We start from the raw sequence: 15,098 nt of genomic DNA on the forward strand, positions 1-15,098 counted from the left end.
CAGGGACAACTCACTGGGCCCCAGTCCTATGATGCAATCTATCACTGTCCCTTCTTCTCTACATGGAAGTTTAGCCATGCATGTCTCCACAGATACTACCTTTTCTCTACACAGACCCCACTTAAGGGTCCTCTCCTGGATACCACTCAAGTTCTTCGAAGGTAATACAATCACTCTCTCTTAGGAGCTCTGAAGGACAACACTGGTTCATCACCTTGTAGTGACAATGTTTCCCTCATTCAAGGGTGAGGTGGAGGGTTGCAGGGTATTGTCTGAATTCCTCTATTTATTCCGGGTCTAAGTTGCCCTAAGCACTTCAATTCTTTGCTTTGCCCAAACTAGCCCTAGTCTCATATGTCTTGAGCGGCCCTCTGGACTGTACAGTATTCCTAGGCTGCTGGCTGGCCTAGCTTAGAGCCACGAGCAGAAGCACACCATACCAGAAAGCTCTAGGAGCACTATGCACCCATTGCCTTCACAATTCATCAGAATTGGAGGAGGGCTGCAGCCAGCTCTTCAGATCATGGCAGATCTCAGTCCACTCCTGGGAATTAAGGAGTAGAGCAGGGAGTGGTACATGCAGAATGGAGCCCTTCCCCTGCCTTGCCCAACCCAATCTTGTAGAAGGAGTCTTCTACAACACTCAAGGTTTCTCCGAAGACAGAGAACCCGGTAGTAGCCTAAAATGCCCTGAGGAAGACTGTTGGTAGGAAGCTGGTTTGTATACTTAGAGAACAGTGGTCTATAGTCCTGTATAGGAAATTTCTCCATCCATCCATCCATCCATCCATCCATCCACCCACCCACCCACCCACCCACCCACCCACCCATCTATTTGGTTTTCCAGTCAGGGTTTCTCTGTGGCTTTGGAGGCTGTCCTGGCACTCGCTCTTGTAGACCAGGCTGGTCTCGAACTCACAGAGATCCGACTGCCTCTGCCTCCTAAGTGCTGGGATTAAAGGTGTGCTCCACCCCCACCAGGGCTACATAGGGAATTTCTTAAATTCCTTCAGCAAGCTCCCTCTCCCTTCTCCCGCCACTCAAACACAACTCCCCTTTAGGACTCAAATGGCTGCTGTCCACATGCACTATTCATTCCTAGAGACCTAATGTAGCCCTAATTCTCCAGTTTTTCCAGTTACACTTTCACTTGAAATAACTTTAAAACTCAGGGGAAAAAACAAAACCAACCAACAAAACAAACAAACAAATAAAAACCCAGCTTCACAGGACCTAGAAAGAAGCCCTAAAGGAGGAATGGTGAAAAGGACAGAGGGAGGATGGTGATCCCTCTACAGAGAACATCCCATTAGCCTGCCCACAGCCTTAGAGGACTCCTCACACTTCTCTTCCAGGCCCTGGATCAGACACTTGCAAGGGAAGTATGTTAGGATGATAGTGACTGATGTTCCCCAATGGGATCAAGTGTCCTAAGGAGCTGGAAGAAAGGTCTGAGGAGAACCAGCAAGGAGGAAAGACTACAGTGCTGATGATGGGGATGAGTTCTCTCTATGACCAACTTAGCCTACTGGTGCCTGGCTTTCAACTGGCCATACAGGCCCATACTTCCTTCAAATCCAAGGTCATGGCACAGTTCCAGAAACAGCACTAGGTCCTTCCTTCCTTCCCTGAGTGACTGTCATCTGTCTATAGTTAAAGCTCTCATCCACTACGTAACTGAGTGGCTTTTCCAAGCTTGGAAAGGTCCTCCATCTCCTGTAGCCCCATTTCTGACAGGTGGACAGACCAAGGCTCTAAGAAAGAAAAATCACTTTAGTCACTTTATCCTCTGCCTCTATTGCCAATCTTTGCTCCACCCGACTTTCTCCATGTCCTCTAGCTTCTTTGAGCCCTTTGAGCCCTCCTTCCAAGGTAAGTCATCTAAGTCTAGAAGATGAGACCCAGCTCCTAAGGTGGCTTTGCTCTTCCATAGAGAAATGGCCCTGGATGCCAGGAAATGATCTTCTGGGATCAAGGGCTGTCACTTTGACACAGAGGGGCTCTGGAGGTAAGAAACCAAGCTCGAATGTATTTTCTCCTGGAGGAGTTGACTCCTCCAGGCAGCCAGTGACACAGAGCAGGGAAGGAGAAGTTGGGTCCTAATGTGTGAAAAGCTCCAGCAAAGCAAAATCATTTACTCTTTGGTGCGACTGCTCAGCAGAGCTAATAAATCTTGCATGAGCAGGGCCAATTCTAATTTCCTAATATGAAAAGGCATTTGGATTGAGAGAGAGGGGGAGATAAAAGTGATTGAATCTCCAATAGTCCAGGTTACTGACAAGAAACATCCTGCTCAGCCCTGAGAGAAGGATGGCAGCACCCGCCTGCTGCACAGACCCATCTGTTCTGCCCCCCTCTTGGCGTGATACATCTCAGTCTCTTCTATTGACAGGACGTGGCTTTAAACACAGTTACACAAGTTATCATTTCTGCCTTCTGATCAATCTGAATTTTCAGGACAATTACCCTCTTAATCAATGATTGCTATCAGCAGCCCCTCGCCTGGACGGATTTCTCAGCAAGGTAATCATGCCGCCAGGCTGGACGGCGCGTGCATAGGCAATGAAGCTCTGGGTGGGGTCTCCTCCCTCCTTCTTGAGCCCCTATATCCCAGCATCACTGCCAGCATAGAGGACAAGGACAGCAAAGTGTGAAGGCCACTTCAAGGAGTGGTGGGAGTAGAAGAAAGGGGAGGAGGCCGAGCCACTCAGTCAGCTTTCCAAACCATCTGATTATGGAATAAACCTATTAAAACCCTAGATTTACTGCCCACCACCCTGATACATCTCCACATGCCCTCCTGCCATCATTCATACCTCCTAATTAGCCTAATAAAGCCTTATTCTAATTATAGGCTCAAACTATTAGGGTGAGTAAGTACAAAGAAAAGAGAAATATTGGCTTTACTAATCTCTCAGATGCTTCCACGGATCTGCCTTGCACTGGCTACTTACTATCTGGGATGGCCAGGGCAGTCTCTTCTCCTCCTTGGAAATCTGGACATCTGGAGCTATCATAAAGTAAGTCTGGCCTTGAGCCAGAAGGCTACCCAACCCAACACTGCCCTTCCTGGGTTCTCCCACAGATTCAACCCTCTGTGCATAAAATAACTGAGAGCCCCTCAGAAGAGCAAAGGAGAAGGAACAGGAAATCTACTGTCCAACTAAACATAAGCCATATCTGACACATTGGTGACAATTCAGAGGATGTTCTCACATCACCCATGGTTGAGCAAGAGGCCAATAGCACAACAGAAATTACTTGATGTAGGACCTTGATGAGTCCAGCTGAGCACTAGCACGGGCCCATGTCCCATTACACAATTTGCTGTTGCACCCTGAGGGGAGAAGAGAATTCAAATGCATTTTTCCTTTTTCCCAAGAGATTACAGAAATATGCCACCATGCTCTGGAATGTATGTTATTATTCACTGACATTTACTAAAGTGCTACCCATGAGATAAGTGAAGAGGATACAGTAGTGACAATATAGAAGTGATTTCTACTTTCACAGACCTCACAATCTACAGCTAGAGAGAGAGAGAGAATAAGAGAGACAGATAGAAAGAGAGAGATGGAGAGAGCAACAAAGTCAACTTGTACATAAATATTCATGGCAAAATTATTTACAGCAGCCAAAAGGTAGGAAAGACCCAAATGTCCAATAATGAATGAATGAATGAGTGAATGAATGAATGAATGAATGAAATGTAGGCTAATTATAATGGCATGGGCCTGTAATCCACGCATTCAGAAGGCTGAGGCAGGAGGATAACTACAAATATGGTTTACATAGTAGTTTCCAGGTTAGCCTGGGCTATAGACAGAGAACCTTCCTCAGAATAAATGGGGGCTGGATAAGTGAGCCAACAGTTAAGAGCACTTGCTGCTCTTGCAGAGGACCAAAGTTTGGTTCCCAGCACCCAAACTGCCTGTAACTCTAGTTCCAGAAGATCTGACACCTTCCTCTGGTTTCTGTGGGTACTGCACACACATGATGCACCTACAGATAAGCAAAAGCACATACACATAATAAAATAGGGAGGGAGGGAGGAGGGAGGGAGGGAGGGAGGGAGGGAGGGAGGGAGGGAAGGAGGGAGGGAGGGAATACAGCATTATCTATACAAAGGAGTAATTATTTGTAGTAAAAAAGAGACAGAGGACTGATTGATGCATTGTAAAACATGGATGAACCTTCAAAATTATGCTAAGTGAGAAAAGCTCATACAAGGATACATACATGAATCTTGTAGAAGCTTAGGTTTGCTCAAGGATAGGATGTTTGGGGGAGGGGGGTTGGAAATGACTGCTAGTAAAATTTCTTTTAAGGAAGACAAAAATATTCTCAATTCAAGTGTAATGGTTGGCAATACTACTCTGCAAAGACAGTAAAATACGAATTATATATCTTTTTTAAAGATTTTATTTATTTATTTATTTATTTATTTATTTATTTATTTATTTATTATTATACAGTCTTCTGCCTGCATGCCAGCAGAGGGCACCAGATCTCACTCAAGGTGGTTGTGAGCCACCATGTGGTTGCCAGGAATTGAACTCAGGACCTCTGGAAGAGCAGTCAGTGCTCTTAATCGCTGAGCCATCTCTCCAGCCCCGAATTATATATCTTAAACAGGTGAATTATATAGTCTATGAGTTATACCTCAATAAAGCTACTTTTTAAAATGTACACTTAGGGGGGCTGGAGCAATGGCTCAGTGGCTAAGAGCATTGGCTGCGCTTCCTGAGGACCCAGGGTCTTGGAGGATAAACAGAAATTTACTGGGCGGGTATACAGCAAAGGCCTCTCCAGGCAAATGAAACAGATGTAAACTTAAGACTTGAACACACACCACAGAAGCAACCCTGGTGTAGCTGGAAGGTATACTGGAGGGTCTTCAAGGTCAGGCTAGAGAATTTATACTTCACTTAGTAGACATCAAGACATCTAAAGTAAAAAAAAGATAGTACAGAACAGTCTGGGGTTAAATGGTTCATGTATAAGAAACAACATGTCATAATTGGAAGGGCATGGTTTGGGGGTCACAATATCCAGGGTTTAAATATGTAGGTTTATTTTTCTTAGAATAAACATATTTCCCTTTTTCTGTGTATGTGGTATGCATGTATGTATTAACATATTTGCATCTGTGTGGGAACATGTATGTGGGTGCACATCACATGTTTGCATGCATGTAGAAGCTGCCCAAGGTTGAAGCTGGTATATCCTATTCATTGAGGCAGAGTCTCTAGGTCATATGAAGAGTAACTGATATGGAGAGCGTCTCTGGCCAGCTCACTTTGGGAATGCCCTGTCTCCATCCTCCAAGGACTGGAAATTACAAGTGAACTACCAGGTCCACACAGAATTTATGTGGGTCCTTAGGAACCCAAACTCTAGTCCTCAGGCTTGTGCAGCAGGTGCTTTAACCACTGAGTCATCTTCTTGATAACTACTGAGAGTTAGGATTTTGTCTATTCCGCTCATATTTTCTCAATGCTTGGTGGAGTGCCTACCCAGTAGCTGGTTAATAGTATGAATGAATAAATGAATGAATGAATGAATGAATGAATGAATGAATGAATGAATGAATGACCAACTGACTATACTGAATTCAAACTCATTTGGGAGACAACCTCGACACCTTCCATGAACCCTGGCTCTCAATTTAAGGTCCCTGTTTGAGTTCTGATCTACATAGGCTGTTTGGCACAGGGATGATGATCTATCTAGTTACATCCTTTTTCTACTCTAGGGGATCTCCTTAAGGTTCAAACCAGAAATCATTGCTGTGGCAGAAGGAGGAGGGCAGCTGAGGCTGTAGGGACGAAAGGTTCTGTCAAACAGGCAGATAGCAGTGCCCACAATCTTTACCTTAAAGCAGCCATGGTGCTCTAGAAGGCAAGCATACAATCTGAGTCATAAAGCTAGAGAACAAGAGACCATGCCACAGCCTTTCAGAACCCTCTGTGGAATGCCCTGCATCACAGGCAGCAGGCTTACATGCAGGGAGGAGGCCAGCAGAGGTGAGGGAGGAACTCAATGCAAGACTTGCAGGTGGATGGGAGGGGAAGACCAGGTCGTATTTCCTGAGCACTCTGTCTCCACTTGAGATCTGACATTTCTGTCTCCTTTCTGATCAGTAGAGTCCTCAGAGCATGGTAGGAAGGGGCTCCTCAATCTCCCAACCCCCAATTCCTATACTGCCCCCACCCCATCCCTTCCTTTTCTTCCTGCAGAGCTTCCCTGGAGCCATAAAAATAAAATAAAACACAAACACCCACAGTCCAGGAGGAGGGCGTCAGACAGATAATGGGCATTTTATATCTTTTTATGACACTCCCCATAGGCAGCTCGGCAATCACAGTGCAATAAAGGCAGGCATGCAGCTTGCATAGTTAAACAACTGCCGGGTAATTAGGCACAGCAAACACACCACTGGGGAGGCTTCAGGCCTGCTCTGGGATCTGCCTACAGCATGCCTGCCTGCTTACAAGCAAGTAAGCGCCAAGGCCAGGGCTACACCAAAATGGTCACGGTGCTAAAGACAGACCACTAACAACAGCTCCTGTAGGCACAGCAAGCAGAGCATATACTCACATATGCCTGTGCACACTCACAAGCATGCTAGCTCATACCTAGGAGTGCCATTCCTCTTTTCCAAATAGGGAAACCTCTCAAGACTTTAAAGTCTTTGAAGAAATCACAGCAGGTAACAGCAGGAACTAGTATAAGAAGACAGCTCTTAGGACATGTGATCATGCAGACAGGTTTATATGGACCCCCTCTGTCTTTTGTAAACTTTGACAGTGAAAAACTTCATTAAACATAAATTAGTTGTAAAAAGAAAAAACAAACATAATAAATTAGCTGTTAAAAACACAGGCATGACCTGGTAGTGGTGGTACACGCCTTTAATCCCAGCACTTGGGAGGCACAAGCAGGTGGATCTCTGAGTTAGAGGCCAGCCTAGTGTACAGAGAGTTCCAGGACAGCCAGGGCTACACAGAGAACCCCTGTGTTGAAAAACAAAGGGAGGGAGGATGACAAAGGCATGTCCACACAAACCTTCTACCACTGTCCTCACCATTTCCATCACCTGTGCCACCTCCCATTTGCCTATAGCCCCACTCATCTTTCCATTTGGACCAGGACCTCTGTACAGGTGGAGACTGAGTCCAGGTGTCCTGACACACTTCAGAGTCCCTGGTGATTAGTGGATGGCTACAAATATAGATGTCCCTGGACAGGCAGCACACAGGCCACCTGCTACCTAAGGCTGGGGTCCAAACAAGACACAAGTCCTCACAGAGCTGAGCGCACCAAGGTATTTAGTCCACACACATGCTGCCTGTTCCTGCTGTAGGGACCCAGCCTGTCAGTCCAGAACTGTCAGGGAACTGGAGGCTAGCTAATGGGACAAAACCCTGCTAAAATCCCACTTGAAGACAGAGAAAGCCAAAGCCCCACCTCCAGGAATTATCAGGCTCAGCTAAGCTAACCCCCCCCACCTCCATTTGCCAGAAGGCCATGAGTGTGATCACATAGCCACCAACTTTCCTAGGTCTTTACCTGGCCACCACTTAGCACCTAATAAGACACCAGAAAGGATCAAAGGCCAGAGGAAGGCCTGGCCTGCTCTCTGCATTTAGAGGACTGAGTGTTTTGTCTCTATCCTTCAAAGAACATAGGTGACAACAAGCTTCTTCTAGTCAACATTTTCCTAATAAAGTCCGAACTAATGGCTCTCTGCCTCACTGAAAGCCACTTCAAACTCTGAAGGGTGTTATCTAGCCAAACTTCCATACCATCTTTGGCTCCAGCTCTTGTCAGATATCTGGTTATATCCTGCCTCTTCTCTGTCAGTTCCAAGGTTACAGAGTAAAGTAGGAAAAGGGAGCTAGAAGATCTTCTCTGATCTGCCTTGTGCTGGCTGATTTCATGTAAAGGCAGCATAAGCTAGAGTCACTGGAGTGGAGGGGTCCTCAACTGAGAAAATGTCTCTATATGATCAAGCCGTGGGCAAGCTTGTAGGGCATTTTCCTAATTAGTAATTACTGGGTAGAGTCAAGTCCATTGTGGGTAGTATTCCCTGGGCTCCTGGAGGTCCTGGATTCTATAAGAAAGAAAGCTGAGCAAGCCATAAGGAGCAAGCCAGTAAGCAGCACTCCTCCATGGTCTCTGCTTCAGCTCCTGCCTCCACGTTCTTGTCCTGTTTAAGTTCCTGCCTTGACTTCCTTCAATAATGAACAGTGATATAATAGTATAAGCAAGGCGAGCATTGGTGGCGCACGCCTTTAATCCCAGCACTCGGGAGGCAGAGGCAGGCAGATCTCTGTGAGTTCGAGGCCAGCCTGGTCTCCAGAGCGAGTGCCAGGATAGGCTCCAAAGCTACACAGAGAAACCCTGTCTCGAAAAACCAAAAAAAGAAAGTATAAGCAAAATAAACCCTTTGCTCTCCAACTTCCTTTTGGTCATGGTGTTTCATCCCAGCAATAGTAACCCTAAGTAAGTCACACTCTGTCTCTTTGCTGGAGCAAAAGGAGAAACTTATGATGGCATAAATATATTTACACTGGCAAGGGCAGAAGACACTATGAGAAGAAAACTGCCCCTGGCAAGGGCAGAAGACACTATGAGAAGAAACTGCCCCTGGCAAGGGCAGAAGACACTATGAGAAGAAAACTGCCCCTGGCAAGGGCAGAAGACACTATGAGAAGAAACTGCCCCATCCAACATTCGCTAAGAAAACCAAACCTCAAGAGCAAGTGACCCAACACCAGAAAGTGTCCTTTATCTTTCTACTTCCAGGTTCCACTCAGGCTTCTTTGTGTTGCACCATGCTGCCCTCTAGGGACAAGGGCCTCATCTGCCCATTGCCAGTACCTGGAGCCAGACCACAAACCCTTGGGTGGGCATGTGCACACTTAAGAATACACACAGATGTAGACATGATGAGACATACTTCTCTAAACACCGACACACGTGTATACATGGGCATACCTTCTTACAAAGAAATCCATTAAACATGTATCACTTTGCAGGGACTACACTGTGAGTCCAATCCCTACCCTTCCCCAAGCTCTGACTTTCACTGACTGTCTAACTAGTGGTGGCTACTTAGTGGTGGTCTCCAGCCTAAACCAGGCTAGACAGCAGTTGCCTTCAGGTGGTATCTGTTACTAGGCAAGAGACAAGAGGGAAACTATGGAAGGGAAGAGCCTAGTTTTCCATCTGCCTGGTCATGTGGCCTAGGGCAGGCTTCTTAACCTAAGTTTCTACTTCAGCACTATAAAATAGACAAGCCCTTTCTTGCAGAGTAGCTGTGAGGATCCTGTATGCTGTGTGTTGAGCTTCCAGCACTGAGGCTGGCACTAACTGGGGCCCAGTGCATTAGTGCTCTATTATTATTGACACTGAAGACATGCTCAAGTCTGTTTTAGCAGGGTGACCTGCAGGACAGTGTGACAGACAGGAGGCTGTATTGTTACTCCTGGAGTTCTTCTAGCCTTGACTTTTCTACAATTCCTCCCACTTCTCAGGATCCAGAGTAGGAACAAAGGAAGGAAAATCAAAAACCAAACCCAAGGAGAGGGCACTGACTGAATGGAAGAGCACTCATCTCAGCCGATGCTCTCCTGGAGCCACGCCCCACCTCCCCCCAACAGTCCTTCACTCTTCCACAGTATGGATGCCCAAGAGGCTTCTGAGATTCCCCACTGCCCCTTAGCTCTGTGAAAGGCAGAGCATATTCAATCTGGTCCTGTTCTTCATGTGGTTCACTCTCTCACAGTGATGGACGAGGGCACATGAAATAACCAAAGCATGTGGGTTCAGAGTTATGCTATGCTCTAGTAACTGGCCCTGAGAATTAGAATATCAATGTCTGTGTCCAAGTGACCAAGCAGAACTCCCACTCTGTGCTTCAGAACTAGCCCAGAATGGACTGAAAGACACAAGGAAAAGGTCTACTGTGGGAACAAGGCTAGGAGACTACCCTCAGTGGATAGGACACAGACTAAGCAATAGACAGGAGGGGCAGCCAGGCCCAGAGGTAGGTCTGGTGTGACCTGCCACAGAGAACACTGCAAGAATTCTGGGGTAAGGTCCACTACAGAGGATGCAGGGACCTTGGCAGAAGACAGGCTCCTGCTGCCCTAAGCTAATTCCCTCTCCCACTCTCCCCTTGACCATACCCTCCAAAGACACAGAAGCTGGTGTGACAAGGTGTGGCATCCTTCTAAGAGCTTTACATACATGCTCAAATGACCCCCCCAACCATAATCCCCACGCTGAGGAATGCTGTCTTTTCCCTAGCAGTCTCAGGCTGTCACCGCTGATATGTCTCAAAGCAGGTAGCTTCCTCTACACAATGCTATTCCTGGCCCACAGGTTGTCTCTCCCCATGTTGACATAAGCACAGTGGCTTCTGAGAGCTATTTGCCCTTGCTCATATGCTGTTTTCCTTGGTAAAAAGTGCACATGACAAGCCCACACCCGTAGCTTAAATCCTGAAAATCACTGTTGTACTCCCTTGATCTGCCAGTGGTTTCGCACCCCACATGTCCTTTCCTGGAAATCCCTTGAAAACTTACTCCTCTTCAGAACTCACCCCAGGAGTCTCCTTGCTAAAACCTCTCCAGACTTACCTTCCCACTACCTTGAGAGCTTGTTTGGAGGTTCTAGCAGGGGAGTACAACCACTCTTATACCACTGCCCTCCTCTATTCGGGGAAGTCCCGCGGAGCTTCAGGAGGGACACATGGAGCGGTGAGGGAGGAAGGAAGAAAGGGAGGGAGGGAGGGAAGGAGAGGGAGGGAAGGAGGGAGGGAAGGAGGGAGGGAGGGAGGGAGGGAGGGAGGGAGGAAGGAAGGAAGGAAGGAAGGAAGGAAGGAAGGAAGGAAGGAAGGAAGGAAGGAAGGGGACACACACCTAGCCAGCCAGATCAACCCTGGCGATCCACGGGTGACAGATGTCGCAGCTAGGTCGTCCTCACATCCTATCCTCCCACTACCTAACTAACCACCAATAACAACAACCCCTCCTTCCTTTGCTCTGGAGGCAGCAAAGCCATTAAGAACATGGACTCTGGAGCACATGCCTACATTCCAGTGCCTGCTCCACCACTCACTGCTGCTGGCTTGTGGAAGGCACATGAGCGCTCAGTGCTTCTACTTCCTCCTTTCCCTATAGGGCAGCTGAGGACCCAAGGGGCTTATACTACCATTTAGAGCCACATCTGGCTTTGTTAATTATTTATTATCTCCATTTTACAAATAAGGAAACCAAAGTTCAGGGAAGGTTAAGTATCCTGTCTATAGGAAAGTGACAGAGTTAGCTAGTACCTAAACTGAATGTGACTCTATTCCACCGGTCAACCAGGCCATGTACTCTGAGAGTGAGACAATGCAAGGACAATGCTGAGCCCACCTTTCCCAGTGTGAACCTTCTCCACAGTGCCTGCAGGCAGACTCCCACTGCAAACCTAGGCTCTTGTCTCCCTGACCTCTCTTCCTGGAGCCTGCTCATCTCTTCTGAGTGTACCAAATACAGAAGAATATGTATGCTCCTGCCTCATCCTCTAAGGGTCAACTCTAAGACTAGGATACTATGTTTCTTATTTTAGAAAGGATACTGAGGCACAACGAAGTTACATGATTTTCCTAAAATTCCACAACTACCAAGTATAGAACCAGGATTCTAGGCCAGCTACTTTCTACTGGTTTAGGGAGGGGCTGGCTCCAGCACACAAGGTTAGTTGGCAGTGACTATAAGAGCCTTGCCTGACATACCAGGCTCCAAAGCTCTTTCAAGTGTAATGGTCTCTGGCTTATGAGCTACACACCTACATCCTTATGCACCAAATGAAGGGCAAGTCTCACAAAGACAGCCAGCATGACTTTCAAACCAACCCAAGTCCTCTCAATTTTGTCTGCATTGTGTACATCTCTTTCCCACATTCCATAAGCACTGTGCCCCAAGGCCTGCAGGGAAACCAAGGTTTGCATTGTGTTCAGATTTCACTGAGATTCTGTGTATTCTGCCTGCCTTGTGGCTCTCCACAGCATAGTGAGCTGTCCTTCCCAAGCCACTGTCCTGATAGCTGCTATTAATTCATAGTAGAGAAGCATCTTTTGCGTGGAGTAACTGTCCAAAGGTCAACTGTAACTACAGAAAGCATAGTTACCTCAGAACCAGAGCCTAAGGCAAAGAGGAATCCAGTATGGGGCTCAAGGAGGATGGGGGATGAATGTCTGTCTTTCTACTTTACCACTAAGCCCTCCCTGCCCACCTGTCTAAGACACACACTTGACTCAGGATTTGCCTCTTCCTGGCTGCTTGCCTAGAGGAAGATGCTTAATTTCTCTAAGCCCATCTGCTTGGCAAAATCTGACAGATACCTGTCTATGGCAGCCCAACTCAGTATGGATTCAGTTAATACTCGTCAGTGTCTACTGTTAGAGTCAAGGACTGGGTATTGAAAACAGAGATGGCTACATACAGACCTTAAGGACCTCACAGGCTAGTAGGAAACATAAATGTGCAAGCAGAAGATACACTTAGTACAAAGTTCTAAGGGGAAGAGACAACAGATTCTTTTCTATTAGTGTGTGTGTGTGTGTGTGTGTGTGTGTGTGTGTGTGTGTGTGTGTGTGTGTGTGTGTGTGTGTGTGATACAAGGGCTCACATAAAAGAGCTCTGAAGGATGAACAGGAGTTTTCTAAATACACTAAAGGGAGAAAATAAAGTGTCAGGCAGTAGCATAAGAAACAGAGAGGTGAAACAATTATGTATATTTAAAATGCAGCAAGAAGTTTGCTATGTTATGGAAAGGAAAGAAGTCTGGACATGAGGATACTGCAATGAGCTATATAATCCAGGACCTTGCTCTAGCGCTCAAGAGAAGGAATGGGCAAAGCCTCAATACCTATCCTCTTAGCTCCAGTGCTCTTCCTGTCAGAAAAAGCACCTTGCGATCACAGTTTCCTGTGCCTTTGATTTAAGAGTTCCTCTTCTGGCCCTGACAGTAAGGCATTTCTGTCCCACAGATTATAACTCACTCTGGGCTATTATTCAGCTCCCCAGCCCTGGCCCTGCTGCAGTTAGTCCAAACATAATATCCTTCATGCATATATTATCTGTCTCCCTATTATCTGGAATCATTTCGGAATTAAATTTCAGTCCTGCAATATTGGCTTCAGGAGCGGCGCGCTTTATGGGCTAGTCAAAGGTTAGAATACCAATCAAAATAACAGTGCCGATGCAGCGAGACATTTTAATATTCCAAAACCCGGTAATTGTAAAAGGACATAATATTTTTTCCCTGATTACCCCAAAGGCAACACATGTTAACAAGGCGAGGGAAGGAGTGAAAGAAATTTCAGAGTTCAGACAGCTGTAAGACATATTTAAAGAAAAAGCCCAGGCTGGGCCCTACACCATGGGGGCAGGGAGGCGAGAAGAAAGGAGACATTCCCTATGGCTCTGGCAGCTGACACTAAACACAGTGCTGTCCTTCTTCTACTTCTGGACTAGACTTCAAGAGCTTAGCCTGAGGTACACACAGTGCAGAGAGTGGATTGAGAGGAAAGAACTCACAGACTGGAGTCCCGAGGCCTGGGTTCTAGTTTCTACTTGCAGCTCAGCAACCTCTGGCTCGAAGCAGCCCAGGTGCACCCACAGCAGATCCTAGCCACTCTCCACAGGCCAGCTTCTGGCCCACCTGGGCTCCACCCCGCCCTGACTCCCACCTGGTGCTGTATATCCTGTACCCTGTGCTTACTCAACCTGCTCATCAAAGACAGTCAGAGGTCTTAGGTATCCAAGACAGACCGCACGCTACTCGTGGACAGTGAGCTGCTTTTAGATGGTGCCAAAGACCTGGACCACAATCCCTGCCTGGTTCTGACCACAGAGCTTAAGAGTCTGCCAGTAGTGCAAGCATCCCTCTCAGGGCACTGCAGGGCTTCTGGACAGTCACATCTCTTCATTTTCACTTGAGGTTTGTTCTTGTTTTGTTCAAATTAGCTTCTCATCAGTCCTAGAAGGCTCCGTGGCTAGCACCATTCAGCCACCCTTCTATAAACAGCCCAAAACAGCAACCTGATGAACAGACTTCTGAATCACTCCTGCCTGCTGGCTTCCCAGCTGGCTCAGCCACTCACTGAAGTCTCAGATCTGCATCACCAAGACCTGCTGACCTGCCGATGGCCCCCAGCAAAGAACTTCATTAAGGCGGGGAATTTATTCCTCCATAAGCCCTTAATTTATTACTGCACTGATTGGGACTCTGAATGCTCCAAGGTCAGAAAAAGTCACACTCAATCGTGGACTCCAATGCTCCCTTCAGCAGTTTCTCCTGCTATCCCCCTCCCCAGAGGTTGGAGGGAGACAGAATATTTCTTGGAGAGACCCCAAAAGCTCTCTCTCTTCTTCCTCTCCACTCTCCCTAAGGTATCTGGCCCTAATTTCACCCTTTTAGAACACACGGAATGCACAGAAGGTATGGAGTAGAGGGGGCAATGGGAAAGTAGAGCTGCATTCTTTACACTCTGCTTTTATCTGACTGTTCAAGTCTAGGCAGACCCTATCCCCCAACTCCTGGGCAGGAGTGGAGAACTAGCCTGCTTGCTTGACTCAGAATTCTCCTAAGGCTGCCTGCTTACTTTCCCACACAGCCCACCAAGGTAGGCTGTGGCATGAGAAAGAATCCCTGATAGTTATGAGTATGTGTACACATAACTGTACAGCTTTGTCTGCATATACATGAAGTGTTTATGCAAGTGTAGGTATGCATTTATACATTCATTTGTACCTATGTCCCATGCATACACACTGAGTAAAATAGACACATCTTTCTTGATGTATCTGAACCAACCTTTCTATTTCACAATTCCTTATTCAGAACAACATTCTTCCTATCCAGTCTTACTTTAGAAACTGCAAATATTCTTGGGCTGGAGAGATGGTTCAGCGGTTAGGAACATTGGCTCCTCTTCCAGAGAACCTAGGTTCAATTCCCAGCAACCACATGGTAGCTCACAACTGTCCATAACTCCAGTTCCAGGGGATCAAGCACCCTCATGCAGACTTACATGT

At 46.8% G+C, this 15,098-nt stretch overlaps 1 protein-coding gene across 7 annotated transcripts in view; it reads right to left on the reverse strand.

The window, feature by feature from the left end:
* Positions 1–15,098, reverse strand: part of Eri3 (ERI1 exoribonuclease family member 3) — a 130,218-nt gene that overhangs the window by 38,686 nt on the left and 76,434 nt on the right. The window contains exon 8 of one of the 7 annotated variants that reach the window (XM_027402619.2): positions 4,573–4,947. The exons of the other annotated variants lie outside the window; for them this stretch is intronic. Within the exon in view, the coding sequence (XP_027258420.1) occupies positions 4,939–4,947 (9 nt within the window). The 3' untranslated portion in view covers positions 4,573–4,938. Of the gene's footprint in view, positions 1–4,572; positions 4,948–15,098 lie in introns of those variants that run through there. 7 annotated transcript variants of the gene reach the window in all.

Source organism: Cricetulus griseus, chromosome 2 (genome assembly GCF_003668045.3).
Source record: "Cricetulus griseus strain 17A/GY chromosome 2, alternate assembly CriGri-PICRH-1.0, whole genome shotgun sequence".
Lineage (NCBI taxonomy): Eukaryota > Metazoa > Chordata > Mammalia > Rodentia > Cricetidae > Cricetulus > Cricetulus griseus.